The following is a 14,974-nucleotide window of genomic DNA, read 5'->3' on the forward strand; positions in this document are numbered from 1 at the left end:
AGTGATCAGTATTTTATTCCATTCTAAGAGTATTATCTGTAGACAAACTTACGGAGCTTTCTTGTGGCCCGCTCAAACAGTTCCAACGACCTCAAGTGGGTTTTCTCAAAGCATCAACTTGCTGCGAAATAATGCTTCGTCGCAATTAAACGAACCGCGCAAGACGCGCCGAGGAAAAATGAAAGGCAAGATGATTGCTCTGACATAATAATTGAGAGCTGTCGTAATAATTCAGAGCTGGTCGAGAAGGCTGGGACGCCGCACGTTGAGCTTAGTAATGACAATGATTAAAACTCGAGTTAAATTCTAACTATAAGGCAGTAGTTAACATGAATTTTCTTTGTCAGATATCGGGATCAAAAGTAAAATCATTTCTCCGGAAAGAAAATTGGAACAGTCAGTTCGGAGTCCAACTCATCCTCTTTGGGTCGCGAATAAAAAAAGTTACTCTAGGCCTTTAGCACTCGACGTGGTTAAAGTAGTAATTTTTTGCCTTGCGATGTATTGCACCATCTAGAACGCCTGCTGATGCATGATAATTATTGCGTGTAATTACAACAGATAATCATTAATAAAAAGAGTAGCAAATAACCATTAACGTTTTCTCGTCGTACCTTTAAGACGGACATTAATTGTGCCTGTGATCTTTTGCGTTCGTAGGCTCTGGTCTTGATTACTTCTAGATGAAAGCCGACAAGCTGAAGCGCCTACTCTACATCCGAACGTGGTTTGTCAAAAAAAAAAATGCCCACATTGGTGACCCACGACATTAGCCACTCACCGTGTTTGGCCTTAAAGGCCTCCCACTCAGTGCGGAGAGCCGTTCGATCTCGCGCAGCAAAAGCAGCGGCAGAGGCAGCGCACACTAACAAGCTGCGCAGCATGGCGAAGAAGTGAGGTGTCGCATACAGAGTAGTCAGAGACACGCGGTGTTTTCTTAAACCCTCTGCTTGGCTCCACGTTTATACCGCATGAATTCCAAGATAGCGATCGGCTTCTTACTAAGCAGGGTTTGCGCTTCTATATGCTTCGATTTATGTTCGAAACAGCTGCTACTAAGATGGGGATCTGTGCCTTCTTTCAAACTTAAACTTCCAATACGTTAGAAATGCAGATTATCACGACAGAACTGACATGTTCAAAATGATCATGGGTCTGGTTAGCGCGCATTATTCATTTTTTAGTGCTGCCTTAAAAAGCATTCCTTTCTATCGCTACTTTAACGACATGACGGCCCATCTGCATAGCCACATCAGTCTTCATTAAAAAAAAGGATTTACCTTACTTTCTCCTGTTCTTTAAATACTTCGCGCTCAGTAGTATAAACTAAACCAAGCACAAGGCTTTCTCAGGACGGATAAGAAGATCTGACACTCCAAATCCCACTCCAATCCATGTCATACACATGAAATAACCTTTCTCCAGTGAAACAAACTTACTAAAAATTAAAGATGTAGCAGTCATGAAGTATTTCAAGAAGAAATGAGTTCGTCAATGCACTTTAATGGGTACATCTTTACAGTAACGGGCACCCATTCAGGACTACTAAGCGCGCGTGGAAGGAAGAATGCGATAGCCAACTTTCCTAACCTGTCAATGTTCAAATGGTTTGCCACGCTGTTCAGCGCTCCCCGAATGTGGCATGTGAAAGGTCGGTCAAGGGGTGCGGCGAATGACGAAATGAACAAGGGCAGTTGTCAGACACTCTCTTCAGCTGAAATTCAAGGCACAAACATTTTGGTCAGACGAGTATAGTAAAAGCATCCTTGAAGTTGCCAGTCACTTCGAAATGCGATCGGGGTGGGAGATGTACAATGAAAAAAAAAACGGATGATTCGATAGGAGGCGGTTGTACAGGATCTACGATATTATACACACAGGCAATGCATCATAATGTACAGACCCTGCTGTTGGTCTGCTTTAGCCTATTGGGCTCCTGGAATTGAGTACCTGGGCGGTGGATCAGGAAATAAGGGTCCATCATCATTTCCAATCCCAAATACGTTAACTGCAATACAAAGGCACTCCCACTGACATCCAATTAAACTCACCCTATGAAAGCTGCGGCACATTATACTTCAAACTTCCTAATCTTGTCCGCCTGTGCACACAGCATACACCTGATGCTGGCCCAGCCTTATGTTGGAATCCACTCCGTTAGCTTAAGAGAACATAGGTGCCTCCCCTTCATCTTGCATTCCTGCCCACGCCCATTTCCGCTTGATTTCAGATAGGATATCAACTCGCGTTTGTCCTGTAAACAACTCTGCTCTCTTCCTGCCCTTAACGTTACTATAGTCACGGTGAAATCATTTGGGCAATCCCCCAAGGTACAGTAAATTTGTAATAAAGGAGTATTTACAGACAGGTATCCCCCTATGCGCGGCCATAAGGCTACAAAGGAAATCTATTCTGCTTTCTCAGGAACTTCGCTCTTAAAGAAAAATTCGTCCTGGTCCGGCGGCTGAACACGGGACCACCGCTACACAGGAGCAGTCACCCTATTAAATGAGCTAACCAGGACGGCAAGCTTATGGTAGGGGAAGAGTTAATTCGTCAGTAACTCGAAGTGGGAACAGTGTTGGTCAAATATTTAGAGGAATCTCTCAAGGTGGAGTAGATTTGTATTAAGAGAGTAATTACCCATTGGCAACCAACCAAGCGCAGCCATACGGCTACAAAGGAAAGCTATCCTTTCCACTGTAGCCACATGGCGGTGATTGGGTGCATTCCAATCGGTTACCCCAGTGTTACCCTTGTCGATTACCCTTGTTACCCCAGTGATTTTCCTTTGCCTACCTTGCTGAGTTGTCCTCAATTTATTGTCAGGCCTTTGGGTTAGCCATCAAGGTTCTGTCACATAGGGACAATAGTAAAGAGGCATTTGTGATCTAACGGTACTTGCCAGCTCCGTTCCACCTCATTCTTATTCTATTAGCGCTTACCCTCCTTGTCCAGAGAGCTTGTCGTTGTTTGTGTTTTGTAACTGTACTACTTTTCATTATTGGTCAAAAGTTTAGGGGAATCCCCCAATGTGGAGTAGATTTGTAACAAGGGAGTAATTACTCATCGATCTACTCCACATTGGAGGATTCCCCTAAACGTTTGACCAACACTGTTCCGACTTCGAGTTATTGATCAATTCGCTCTCGCCCTACCATAAGCTTGCCGTCCCGGTTAGCTCAATTGGTAGAGCGACTGCTCCGGTGAAGCGGTGGTCCCCGGTTCGAACCCCGGACCAGGACGAATTTTTCTTTAACTGCGAAGTTTGTGAGAAAGCTGTATAGCTTTCCTTTGTAGCCGTATGGCTGCGCTTGGGTGGACGTCAATCAGTAATTACTCCCTTATTACTTTTCATTATATGTATAACAGGCAAACTGGGCATATGCTGCACTCCAGCTGGGTGTAATCCGCGGAGGCTTTGTGTTGTGGCATTGATTGATTGATTACAAACATCTTTATTTCTTCAATATTCTCAGAACATGCGGGTGGGCCGGCTAGTCCGGTAGTCCACTGACTGCTGCTGCTGCGCTGGCCCTCCCCACCAGCCAGTGCTGACGGTCAGGATCATCGCTGAGCAGAATAGCCTCCCACTGCTCCTCCGAGGGGTTGGGAATGGGGTCAACTAAGGGATTATATTGGCATGCCCACACCATATGGCAGAGGTTAGCTACCGCTCCACAATGTGGACACTGCGGAGAGTATAGTGGAGGGTACCACTGGTGTAATTTAGCTGGTGCTGGGTATGTGTTGGTTTGTAGTCTCCTAAGGGTGTTTTCTTCTAACTTGTTGAGGGATTTGTGTGGTGTTGGGTACTCCTTTCTGGCTGTTCTGTATGGCGCAAGATTGTCAGCATACACTGCTAAACCTATTAGGTCGCGGCACCCTTCATGGTGCAGGAAAGGTGTCACTCCAATAACGCACTGCAAATGATTTGCCTGGAAAAGAGACTATTCTTTTGCGTTGCACTAGTTGACGGCGCTTTTTTTTTCGGCGGTAGTGATGACTTTCTGCATAATTAAGGATAGGTTCGACTAGAGTGCGCGAGTTGTATTGCGCTTCGGGACAAGCAACGGCCACTGGCTTGTGGCTACACGTAATGAATAAGCCTGTCATTAGGCCTGCGAATACGAGGTGGCCGCCGCTGTCGTAGGCCATGGCTCGTTGGAAATATATGGGCGCCGCGCGCACGCGTGTGCGTGCGTGCGTGTGTGTGCGCGCGCGTGTGTGTGTGTGTGTGTGTGTGTGCGTGTGTGTGTGTGTGCGTGCGTGCGTGCGTGCGTGCGTGCGTGCGTGCGTGTCGTTTGGCTCTGTGGTTGTTCTCTGCGCAGTTCGAAAATGAGCTTCAATCACCAAATCGTACTCAAGAAAACGCTTCTACAATGCGAAGCTAGCTGGCCAGCTATAGGAGCTCGCGGCTTATGGAGATGAAACATTCCGCAGGATAATCCGCACATGAAAAATTATACACACGGTGTACAGTTCACACGTGCATCAATAAACCTCTACACTGCTGGGCAAGTCAGGCGTTGGCCCAAAATACTACTTCCCTTTCAAAGTGAAGGTGGCGTCTGTTGCGACAAGAAAACTCGGGAAGCATTGGTGAGCGTGTAAGACATGCATCCTCAGCTAAAATGTCAAGACATCATTTACCGCATTCCATATGCCGGTTGCGACTCCGTACATATCAGCGAAACTGATAAAAGGCAACGATGTAAGTTACAGTATGTAAGTTACAGTTTAAAATGAGGGGCCCAAATTTTTTTCTTCTATTAATATCCCCTACAAAAAAATGTGCTATGGCCGGCTAAAGGTAATTCACCAAAACAAATATAAACCTCTCCTATGGTAGTCTATAGCTCTAGATTCCGGCCGATATACTTTTCGATAGACAGATAAAAACATTTGTATGGTTTTGAAGGTATTTCACTGGTGGCATAGATTTTTCAATTGCTAGCAATAGCAACCGCTTTGGGCGTGTATAGACGATTATGAAAGGCCACAGACGGATATAGCTTTTTCCATAGACTCCCACAAGCTGTCTTGTATGCGAGATACCCTCGGCCATTTGGCACACTATTATTTCTCCTTCAAACATACTTAACGACAACACGTTGCTGTCGATTTGGAGCCTGTTCGTTCCTCTAAGCGCAGGAACCGACCAGCTGTTAAGAATGCTCTTCTGCAAAAGGGGGCTTCGAGCTAAAAGCGCATTTCGCAGCGCTAAATTATAATAATATTCCATTTATTTCCATCAAAGATGGGGGAGGCGAGGCAAAAAGCTGCGATAGCAGCTTGACAAGTCCTCGTCCCCTACAAACCAGCAGCAGTACACGCCGACAACCCGACACATATTACATCGAAAAATGAAAAGAGAAAAAAAAATAAGAGAAAGAAAAGATATATATATGATAAAGTATAGAATGTACCGCTCGTACAATAAAAAAATGATAAAAAAAGGATGTAGGACTTGCACACACCAAAAGCATGCACTTGTTAACAAATTGATAAGAAAGGTATGTACACTGAATGCAGTTGTTTTCATGCAAAAATAAAAAAAAACAGGTGAATACAAGTGCGTAAGTCGGAGGAAGATTAGATACTAATATCAGACAAGGAAGCATTGAACACTGTAAATACACTGCAAAGAACAATGTAATGGTAAAAAGGAGCGCGCAAATGTAATACAGCAACATAAAGGCGACATTGGTTGATAGTTCATATTTAAGGAAGCATTAACAAATGTATGCATTCATGAAAAGTGAATTAGGCAAGGCCTAATTATGAGTAAAAATATTAATAACATACAATGGAGCAAAAAAGAGAGAAAAAAAACAGTGCATTACAAGTATACATATTTCAGTTCATGTGGGTTAAGACAAAGAATATCAATGTTTTCCTCCGGTAGTCCGGTAGGCAGTCCGGTGGAGCATCGGGAGACAGAATAACAGCCTTCTCTGCTTTTAGGCCGAGCCCTGCGGCCTACCGCCCGCTGTTTGCCTGGCTACGTTCCGCTTTCCTGCTGACCTGTCTGGCGGATGGGGGAGGGATCGTCGATGAATGAAGAACAGCGCAGAACTACCTGAAGAACGTGGCGAAGGCGATTTCGTCGCTGCTTGCGCGGGCTACGGTGGTGACGTCACGGACCACAGCTTTAAAAGGACAACACTTGTGATGCCAGCTCGCAGTCCGGTGGAGCATCGGGAGACAGAATAACAGCCTTCTCTGCTTTTAGGCCGAGCCCTGCCGCCTACCGCCCGCTGTTTGCCTGGCTACGTTCCGCTTTCCTGCTGACCTGTCTGGCGGATGGGGGAGGGATCGTCGATGAATGAAGAACAGCGCAGAACTGCCTGAAGAACGTGGCGAAGGCGATTTCGTCGCTGCTTGCGCGGGCTACGGTGGTGACGTCACGGACCACAGCTTTAAAAGGACAACACTTGTGATGCCAGCTCGCAGTCCGGTGGAGCATCGGGAGACAGAATAACAGCCTTCTCTGCTTTTAGGCCGAGCCCTGCGGCCTACCGCCCGCTGTTTGCCTGGCTACGTTCCGCTTTCCTGCTGACCTGTCTGGCGGAAGGGGGAGGGATCGTCGATGAATGAAGAACAGCGCAGAACTGCCTGAAGAACGTGGCGAAGGCGATTTCGTCGCTGCTTGCGCGGGCTACGGTGGTGACGTCACGTACCACAGCTTTAAAAGGACAACACTTGTGATGCCAGCTCGCAGTCCGGTGGAGCATCGGGAGACAGAATAACAGCCTTCTCTGCTTTTAGGCCGAGCCCTGCGGCCTACCGCCCGCTGTTTGCCTGGCTACGTTCCGCTTTCCTGCTGACCTGTCTGGCGGATGGGGGAGGGATCGTCGATGAATGAAGAACAGCGCAGAACTGCGTGAAGAACGTGGCGAAGGCGATTTCGTCGCTGCTTGCGCGGGCTACGGTGGTGACGTCACGGACCACAGCTTTAAAAGGACAACACTTGTGATGCCAGCTCGCAGTCCGGTGGAGCATCGGGAGACAGAATAACAGCCTTCTCTGCTTTTAGGTAAGCAGGCTTTTTGTGGAAGTTGTGCTCTCTTTTTTGCTCCACCGGACTGCACCATTCCTTGAGCTGAATTATGCCGCAGAAGTGTGTGACATGTTGTAAATGCTTTGAAAAAGATGAGCAACATCTAATTTGCAATCGGTGCAAGAAAAGGTATCATGCTGGCAAATGTTCGGGCGTGTACAGCAGGAATTTGAAGAAAATGAATCAGGGTGAAATCAAGGCTTGGGAATGTGACACGTGTAACAGAGAAGGAAAAGATGATGAAACTGATTCAGATAGCAGTGATGCGGAAGACCGCAGAAAGAAAGCACTATCTGAGTCAAGTGAGCACAGCTCTTTGGCTAGGCTGATTGGTGATCTAAACCAGAAGATAGTGGAAGTCTTGGGTAGGCTTGAAAATCTTGAAAGAAAGGTAGATAAGCAATGTAACACAACTGAGGCCATTGAGAAGTCAACTGAATTTTTAGCAGCTAAGTTTGAAGATCTGCTGACAAAGGTGAACGATCAGCAGAAGGAAATTGCTGAACTAAAGCAAACCTCACAAGAACTGCAACAAAACATGCAAGAAAAAGATAACGAAATCGCAAAGCTCAGAGAACGAGTAGAAAGTGGAGAACAATGTTCGAGACGGAAGAATATTGAAATACACGGCGTTCAAGAAGCAGAGGACCAGGATCTGTACCAGGTCCTAGTGGACCTTAGCAGGAAGCTTGATCTGCCGGTGCCTGAAAAACACTCACTTGAAGCTGTGCACAGATTGAAGGCACAGAAAGACAAAATCGCACCCATAATAGTGAGGTTTACAGAGCGGAAAACAAGGGACTTGTGGCTGACAAAGAAACACGCCCTTCGAAGCGAAAATATTTTCGTGAATGAAAACTTCACGACAGCACAAAAAGAACTGTTTTGGAAGTGCAGAAAGCTCGGCAAGGAACTCGGGTATAAATTTATCTGGACACGGAATGGCAGGTTTCTAGCCCGCAAATCGGAAGGCGCTAGTGTGATCGTCATTGCCACTGAGAATGATCTTGCAAAAATGTCTTAGATGGCTTCATTCGATTCCTTCCGCGATTAGGACCTACACGTTTCCAACGCTACAGCTGAAAACAAGACAAAAGGTGAGCTTGGCTTAATACACGTAAATGTGCGGAGCATAAAGAAGAACTGGGATCAGTTATGCGCATATTTACACGCTAGGCTTGCTAACATTGACATAATAGTGATCACAGAGATCAATCTCGATACAAGCAAACTGAGTAGGTATACACTGACCGGGTACTCTCAGATTGCTTTATGCAGGGAAACTCGAAAAGGCGGAGGAGTAGTTATATATGTAAAAGATAACTGGGTATTTCATAATATCGCAGTAAAATTCAAGTATGCGGAAGTTATTTTTGTCACCTTGAGCAAAATGGATGTTACCTACACCATATGTGCGATATACAGGCCGCCGAACATGAACACAGATCTGTTTTTAGAGGAACTAAACTCTCTACTAAAGAAATACATGAATGAGCAGCACCTTATATTGGTAGGGGACTTCAATATTGACGTGATGCAAGTATCGAGGAAGGCTGTTACAGATTACCTTAATATCATAGCTGAGTATGGACTGGTAAATGTAATTAAGGACTACACAAGAGAGGAATACTTGGGCACGAAAATAACAAGGTCATGCATTGATCACATTGTTATTCGGCTAAGAAATCAGTGCTACACAAGCGGTGTAATTAGAGTCAAACTAGCCGATCATTACTTTACGTAATTATGTCTGACAAAAGGAATGCTGACTGTGACACCAGAATACAGAAACAGTACATAGACAACGAGAAAGTTGACAAATACATAAAAAACACGGACTGGAATGCGCTTTTAGTGTTAGACCATGTTAGCTTATATTCCAAGTTTACTGAAACGTTTAGGACGATATACGCAATGTCTACTAAAATCGTAACAATCAAACAAAGGAACCATAATAAGAAATGGATCACGCGTGACATTGTTGAGTTGTGCTTTCAAAAAGACAAAGCATGGCAAAAGTGTAGAAAAGAACCTGGCAATGAGGATCACAGGGCAGAATTCCGAATGTTGCGAAACGCAGTGACGGCAAAGTTACGGGAGGAAAAAAGGAAATACATGATGCGTCGATTTGCAGACAGCAGAAATGACGTGAAAAAAACTTGGAGTACGGCAAACGAATTGATGGGCAGATCCAAAACAGCCGGTGTTGATGATACCATCAAACGAAATTTTCCAAAGGAAAACCTTCAGACTTTGTGTGACAGGTTCAATAAAACTTTTATCGCTGTAGCTGAGAAACTGAGAACAACGCAAAGTGACCGACATGATGAATATGAACCGAAACGCGCATGCGCGCACTCTGCATATCTCCCAGCGATGTCTGAAATGGATCTATGGAATATAATAAGGGGCATGAAAAAGATTAAACCACCAGGGTTTGATAAAATTCGCTCTCGGGATTTGTGCACGAACTTCGAGATTATCAAACAGGTCGTCCTTAAGATATTGAATGGGATATTTGAAACAGGTATAATACCCAAAGAATTGAAAATTTCAATTGTGAGGCCGGTTTACAAAAACGGTAAAAGAAATGACTGCACAAATTACAGGCCGATAGCGATATTGTCCACTATTGCACACATAATGGAAAAGCATATTGTCTCTGTAATGCAATCCTTTTGCGAAAAGTATTCCCTGAATAACATGGCGCAATACGGGTTCACAAAAAATAAAAACACAACTTCTTTGCTAGAGGAATTCTCCGACTATATAACCGCATCAATAGAAAATAATAACGTAGTCTTAGCTCTATTTTTAGACCTAAGCAAGGCTTTTGACACGGTAGAACACAACTTATTACTGAAGAAATTAATGAAGCTAGGTTTCATAGGACGCTTTTATCAATTTTTTGTAAATTACTTTTCCGACCGACTTCAGTGCGTTAAACTAGAAGAGACATGCAGTGAACTTCAAATAATAAAGTTTGGTGTGCCCCAAGGGAGCACTCTCGGACCGATACTTTTCAACGTATATGTTTCCGACCTCGGCCTGCTACCGCTGAAATCAAAAATTTTCGAGTACGCAGACGACACTGCAATTGCTCTGGAAATTCACGATTATAACACGGGATATCAAAGCTTTCAAGAGGACTTATCAGCGATAGTAGATTGGTTCGCTCATAATTTAATTTTTATAAATGCACAAAAAACGAAATTAATGTGCTTCAGAAATCCTCATAAGGCGCTTTCGTTAAATAGGGACATATATTTGCATTCTTCTAATTGTAGTTCATGCATCTGCCAACCATTACAGTTCGAGCCAGTGGTCAAGTATTTAGGAATTTTTTTGACCAGCACCTATCCTGGAGTGACCATGTCATTTACGTTTGCAGAAAACTGAGGGCTGTCGCAGCCATGATGTATAACCTTCGAGGGAAAAGTCCTGTCAACATTCGAAGAACAGTATATAAGTCATTAGCCGAAACAATTATCACATTCGGCATCACCTTGTATGGTACGTGTTCTGACCACAAGAAACAAAATATTAACCGAATAATTAAAAGAATTGTCAATAGCATAGCCTATGGAACGGAATGGGAACATATAGAGACACATGAGAAATACCGCATACTAGGAATACTTCCAGTGCATGAGCTATTTAAGTATACTGTGTTGACCCGCTACTATTATTCTAACAATTTTAAGCTATTAGTAAAGAAAGATGTATTACTACGAAAAACTGAGAAATATGTTAAACCACGAGTCTTTACAAACTATGGAAAGAAAGCCAGAAATTATTATGTACCTCAGATATTCAATGAACTAAGTGAGATACTGTACGATTTAAAATCACGAGCTGTAATGCTGAGAGAAGTAAGGAAATGGTGTTCAACTTTGTCTTGTAATGTGTGTTTTTTTTTTTGCCAAGTGGGAAACTTGACGGATTTCTTTTTTCGTTTTTTTTACTTTTTATCGTTTTTATATTTTGTTCGCATAGGACTGTATTACTTGTATTTACCTTGTATTATTATTTTTTCCCGTTATGTCAATATTGTGAATGTATATTGCTTTATATCCTAGTTTAAGGATGCAACACTGGCTGCCTGGTCTTCTAACAAGCACTATGTGCTTAGATTGACCAGTACTTCATTTTGTACACTTTGTTATGAAATAAAGACTTCACTTCACTTCACTTTAGGTATGCGTTGAGTATATTAGGAATTCGACATTTTAGGGTCTCAAATCCATAATTAGTTCAGAGGGAATGCACTTTGCAAAACTCGAGATTGCCTGTGGGGTAGCGTGATGGACCTTTCATGTCTAATTCGGCGAACCTGATTAAGCTATTGCATCTAGCTTCCTTTTCCCTGATAAGCCCAAGGCACAGATGATAATTGTACATATTTTCAAAACGTATTATGCAAAGGTTTTGCATTACAGAGTATATATCACAGTCGTATTGAGAGCGTGTAATAATTCTAATAACCCTTCGCTGTAATGTACTCAACTTGTTTAAGTTAGGGTAGTAGTACCCCAGACCAGACTACAACATTGTAAATGAGACACAAACAAAGAATTATATGGGAGTAACAAAATATTTTTAGGGAGGAAATCTCTATGTCTGTACAAAATGCCGTTAATCGAGGCGAGCTTACTTGAGATATAACCGATGTGTCTGTCCTAAGATATATGTTCCGAGAAGATCACCGCCAACATTTTAAATTCGCTTACTATTTCTATCTCCGTATTATTGAAACTAAGCGTTAAATTAGGTGGAAACTGTCATATCTTAGGACGGAAAACGATAGTTTTGTTTTAAGAATGCTGATTACTAAGTCATTTACCTGTGCCCAAGCAGCTACCTTAGCGAGTACAAAGTTGGCTATCATTAAAAATTCAGCCAAAAAAATGGAGCCAAGAATACTCCATTAAGGAACTCCAGTGTACGTTTGTATTAAATGTGAAGGGTGAGCATTGACCTCAACAAATTGATAACGATGAGAGAGGTATGATTTAATTAATTCCATTGAATTTCCGCAAATTCCATAAGATTCCCACTTTTCGAGGAGTAAGGTTCTGTTCAGGTAATCAAACGCTTTGGTAAAATCAATGAACACACCCAACACAAGTTTTTTTGCTTCTATATTATGTAAAATATACTCCTTTTGATCAAGTAGAGCTCATTGGGTAGACCGATGTTTCCGGAACCCGTACTCTGCGCTCGGCAGTGTGTCTAATGTATCTAAGAAGGAAACAAGGCGAACCAGAAGAAGTGTTTCTCATTCTTTAGAAAACGCTGGTAGAATTGATATGGGACGGTAATTGCCGAGGTCATTGTGATCTCCTATTTTATAAATTGGTTTCACTTTCGCTACTTGAAGCTGTTTTGGGAACGTACCTGTAGTAAAACTCAGATTGAAAATGTGCGCTAGTACAGGTGTTATGTAATCAATAAAGTATTTTAATGGCTCGATTTGCATACTTTGAGTGCCACAGCTGCGTGAATTCTTGAGATTCAAGAATTTAGAAAAAATTTCTTCGTCTGAAATAGGCGTAAGAAATAAGCTGTGTAGGCAAGGAGGGATATTCGAAAGCTTTGTATGTCCAGATAGCTGAGGGGTAGGGAGGATAGCGAAGTGATCATTAAATGCGTCGGCTAGGGAAGCCCCATTAAATATTTGTCCATCTATCAAAAGTTCTTCCCCTGGACTAGTTCTTTTTCAGCGGTAAAGAATTTCATTAAGTTTCCTCCATGATGATTTACTATTATTTTCCACTGCACTAAAATACTTTTCCAGGTAGTGTGCTTTAACTTTCTTAATATCTTTAGTTAGCTTATTCCGATACTTTTTGAATTCTCTTCGGAGGTTGATATCTTTGGTCAGAATGAAATTGTGGAACATGCCATTCCTAATTTTTATTCTTGCCATTAGATCGCCATAAATCCATGGTTTTCTTATTTTTCTGGATAAGTTTATAGTAACAAAAGGAAAACAAGATCTATAAATGTCAATGAACTTTTTAATGAAAAAATCATAAGTATAATTTGCATCCGAGCTGTTGGAAACATCTGACCAGTCAACTCTCATGACATCCCTGCGAAATGCAGTCTATAACTACATTGTTAATGCATAGCCTATTTCATTGTTTGCAATTCATTATCCAGAAGACGCCACGAAGCCATATGACAGCCCCAAAAGGTTTACATTCATATTTCGATTACCCTCTCGTTAAAGCGAGAAATAGAGCGCTAACAGTTGCGCCTTCTTGCATACCGACGCTGATCACGTCCAAAATTTTCGAGCGCGGCATAAGCTGTTGCCTTGCATCACTCAAATACCCGCTGATCTAATACATCTACGCTAACGAGCCGTGAGAACCTTCTGATCCTTTTCAGCTCTTAGTTAAGAGCGTCCTACTTACACTCGAGATGAGTAAATGAGCTGATCTGCCGTCATCGGCGGCCTACACAGAGCGGACGGAGTGAGGTGGTAAATGGGGTTCAGTTAGTTTATACCACGATGGTGCCTATATTCCCGAAAAAAGAGGGCTCCATATTTGCGGTTTCTAGAAAGAGCATTGCAGCTTCCGCGCCTAACCTGGATACCATTGTTCGCGTAGCTGCTTTGAAATTGCGGCTTTACCTGTGTTCAGAAATCGAAGAGGCTATTCTTTCTTTCCTCACCCTCTTGCCATTGCGCCCGCTGTTTACATATACAAGTGCGTCCGCTCAGACTTTAAGCAATTTTTAAAAAAGAGACTTTTGTTCACTTAGAAACGCGCTCTTTTCGGCGTAACATTGACACCCGTGTGGTACGTCAGAATGCCGAGAAGACGAGCTAACTTGCAGGCTGGTTAACTAACACTGAATAAGTAAGTTTTTGACAATTACTATTTAGTTCGATCCCGGCCGCAGCGGTGGAATTTCGATGGAGGCAAAATTCTAGATGCCCGTGTACTGTGCGATGTCAGAGAACCCCAGGTGGTCGAAATTTCCGGATCCCTTCACTATGGCGTCCCTCATAGCCTGAGTAGCTTTGGGACGTTAACCCATCATAAACCAATAAGCCAGTCAGGACATGGGTGTTTCCGTCGATCTTCTCTTGAAAGCTGGAACCTAAGCGTCGCATCCAGCAAAAAAAAAAAAAAGGGGGCAGGCCATCGTTGGTCGGACGCCAGGGAAGTGAGTAGAATTAGCGTTTCTCTCTCCTTGGCATGACGCATAGCATCACGAATATTCCCCTATAGATATATATTTATTTCTTGCACTCGTAGCCTTCTTGTTACTTTACACTTCGGTGCCTTCCACGCTTGGTGTTGGATTCCGTGTCTGATCTCCACTATCCATCAGTACTCGGTTGTGGAGGTGGCTGGCACACAACCACTTCAGCGGAACAGTGGCGTCCGGTGCGTCCGAACCGCTCTAATGTATGCGCTCCTTTTCTCAGCTGAACCAACCTCTCCCTGGACTCTCGCCACCGCTCGGATTTCGTCACAGCAAAGACCTTCAGGTCGCTCATTCTTCCGTCCGAATCAGAACCTCACCAGTCCATGATAGCCACCACTGGACGAAGAGTTCTTCGCGTGACATGGATTTCCCTCCTCTAATTTATTACTTGCCAAACGTGGCATGTGGTTCTTGAGGCCCACTTGCCATCTGAAGGTGGAGGCTTCATAGAACTATACGGACACTTTCTTTCTCACGAGTGACTGCTTTCGAATTAACAAAATAGACACGCACACCTTCTTTATCGCCGGACAGGTCAATGAAAGCGTTCTCTAGCAGTCTCAAAAAAAAGGACAAAAAGTTGGAGCTGTGCTTTCAAAGCATTTATTCCTTTGATACCATTTGCTCTACTGAAACCATATGTCCTTGCTAGAAACGCAAAGATTTTCACCTCCTTGCAAAGTA

The 14,974-nt window shown here is 43.3% G+C and overlaps 1 protein-coding gene across 1 annotated transcript in view; it reads right to left on the reverse strand.

Annotated features, from left to right (window-relative positions):
* LOC149337218 (cathepsin L2-like) overlaps positions 1-1,987 on the reverse strand; it is a 37,880-nt gene extending 35,893 nt beyond the window's left edge. The window contains exon 1 of the mRNA XM_089554353.1: positions 1,951-1,987. Within this exon, the coding sequence (XP_089410479.1) occupies positions 1,951-1,987 (37 nt within the window). The remainder of the gene's footprint in view (positions 1-1,950) is intronic.
* Positions 1,988-14,974: the final 12,987 nt, after the last annotated feature.

The sequence above is a fragment of the Amblyomma mixtum genome, chromosome 7 (assembly GCF_055824585.1).
Source record: "Amblyomma mixtum isolate Tamu chromosome 7, ASM5582458v1, whole genome shotgun sequence".
Classification (NCBI taxonomy): Eukaryota; Metazoa; Arthropoda; class Arachnida; order Ixodida; family Ixodidae; genus Amblyomma; species Amblyomma mixtum.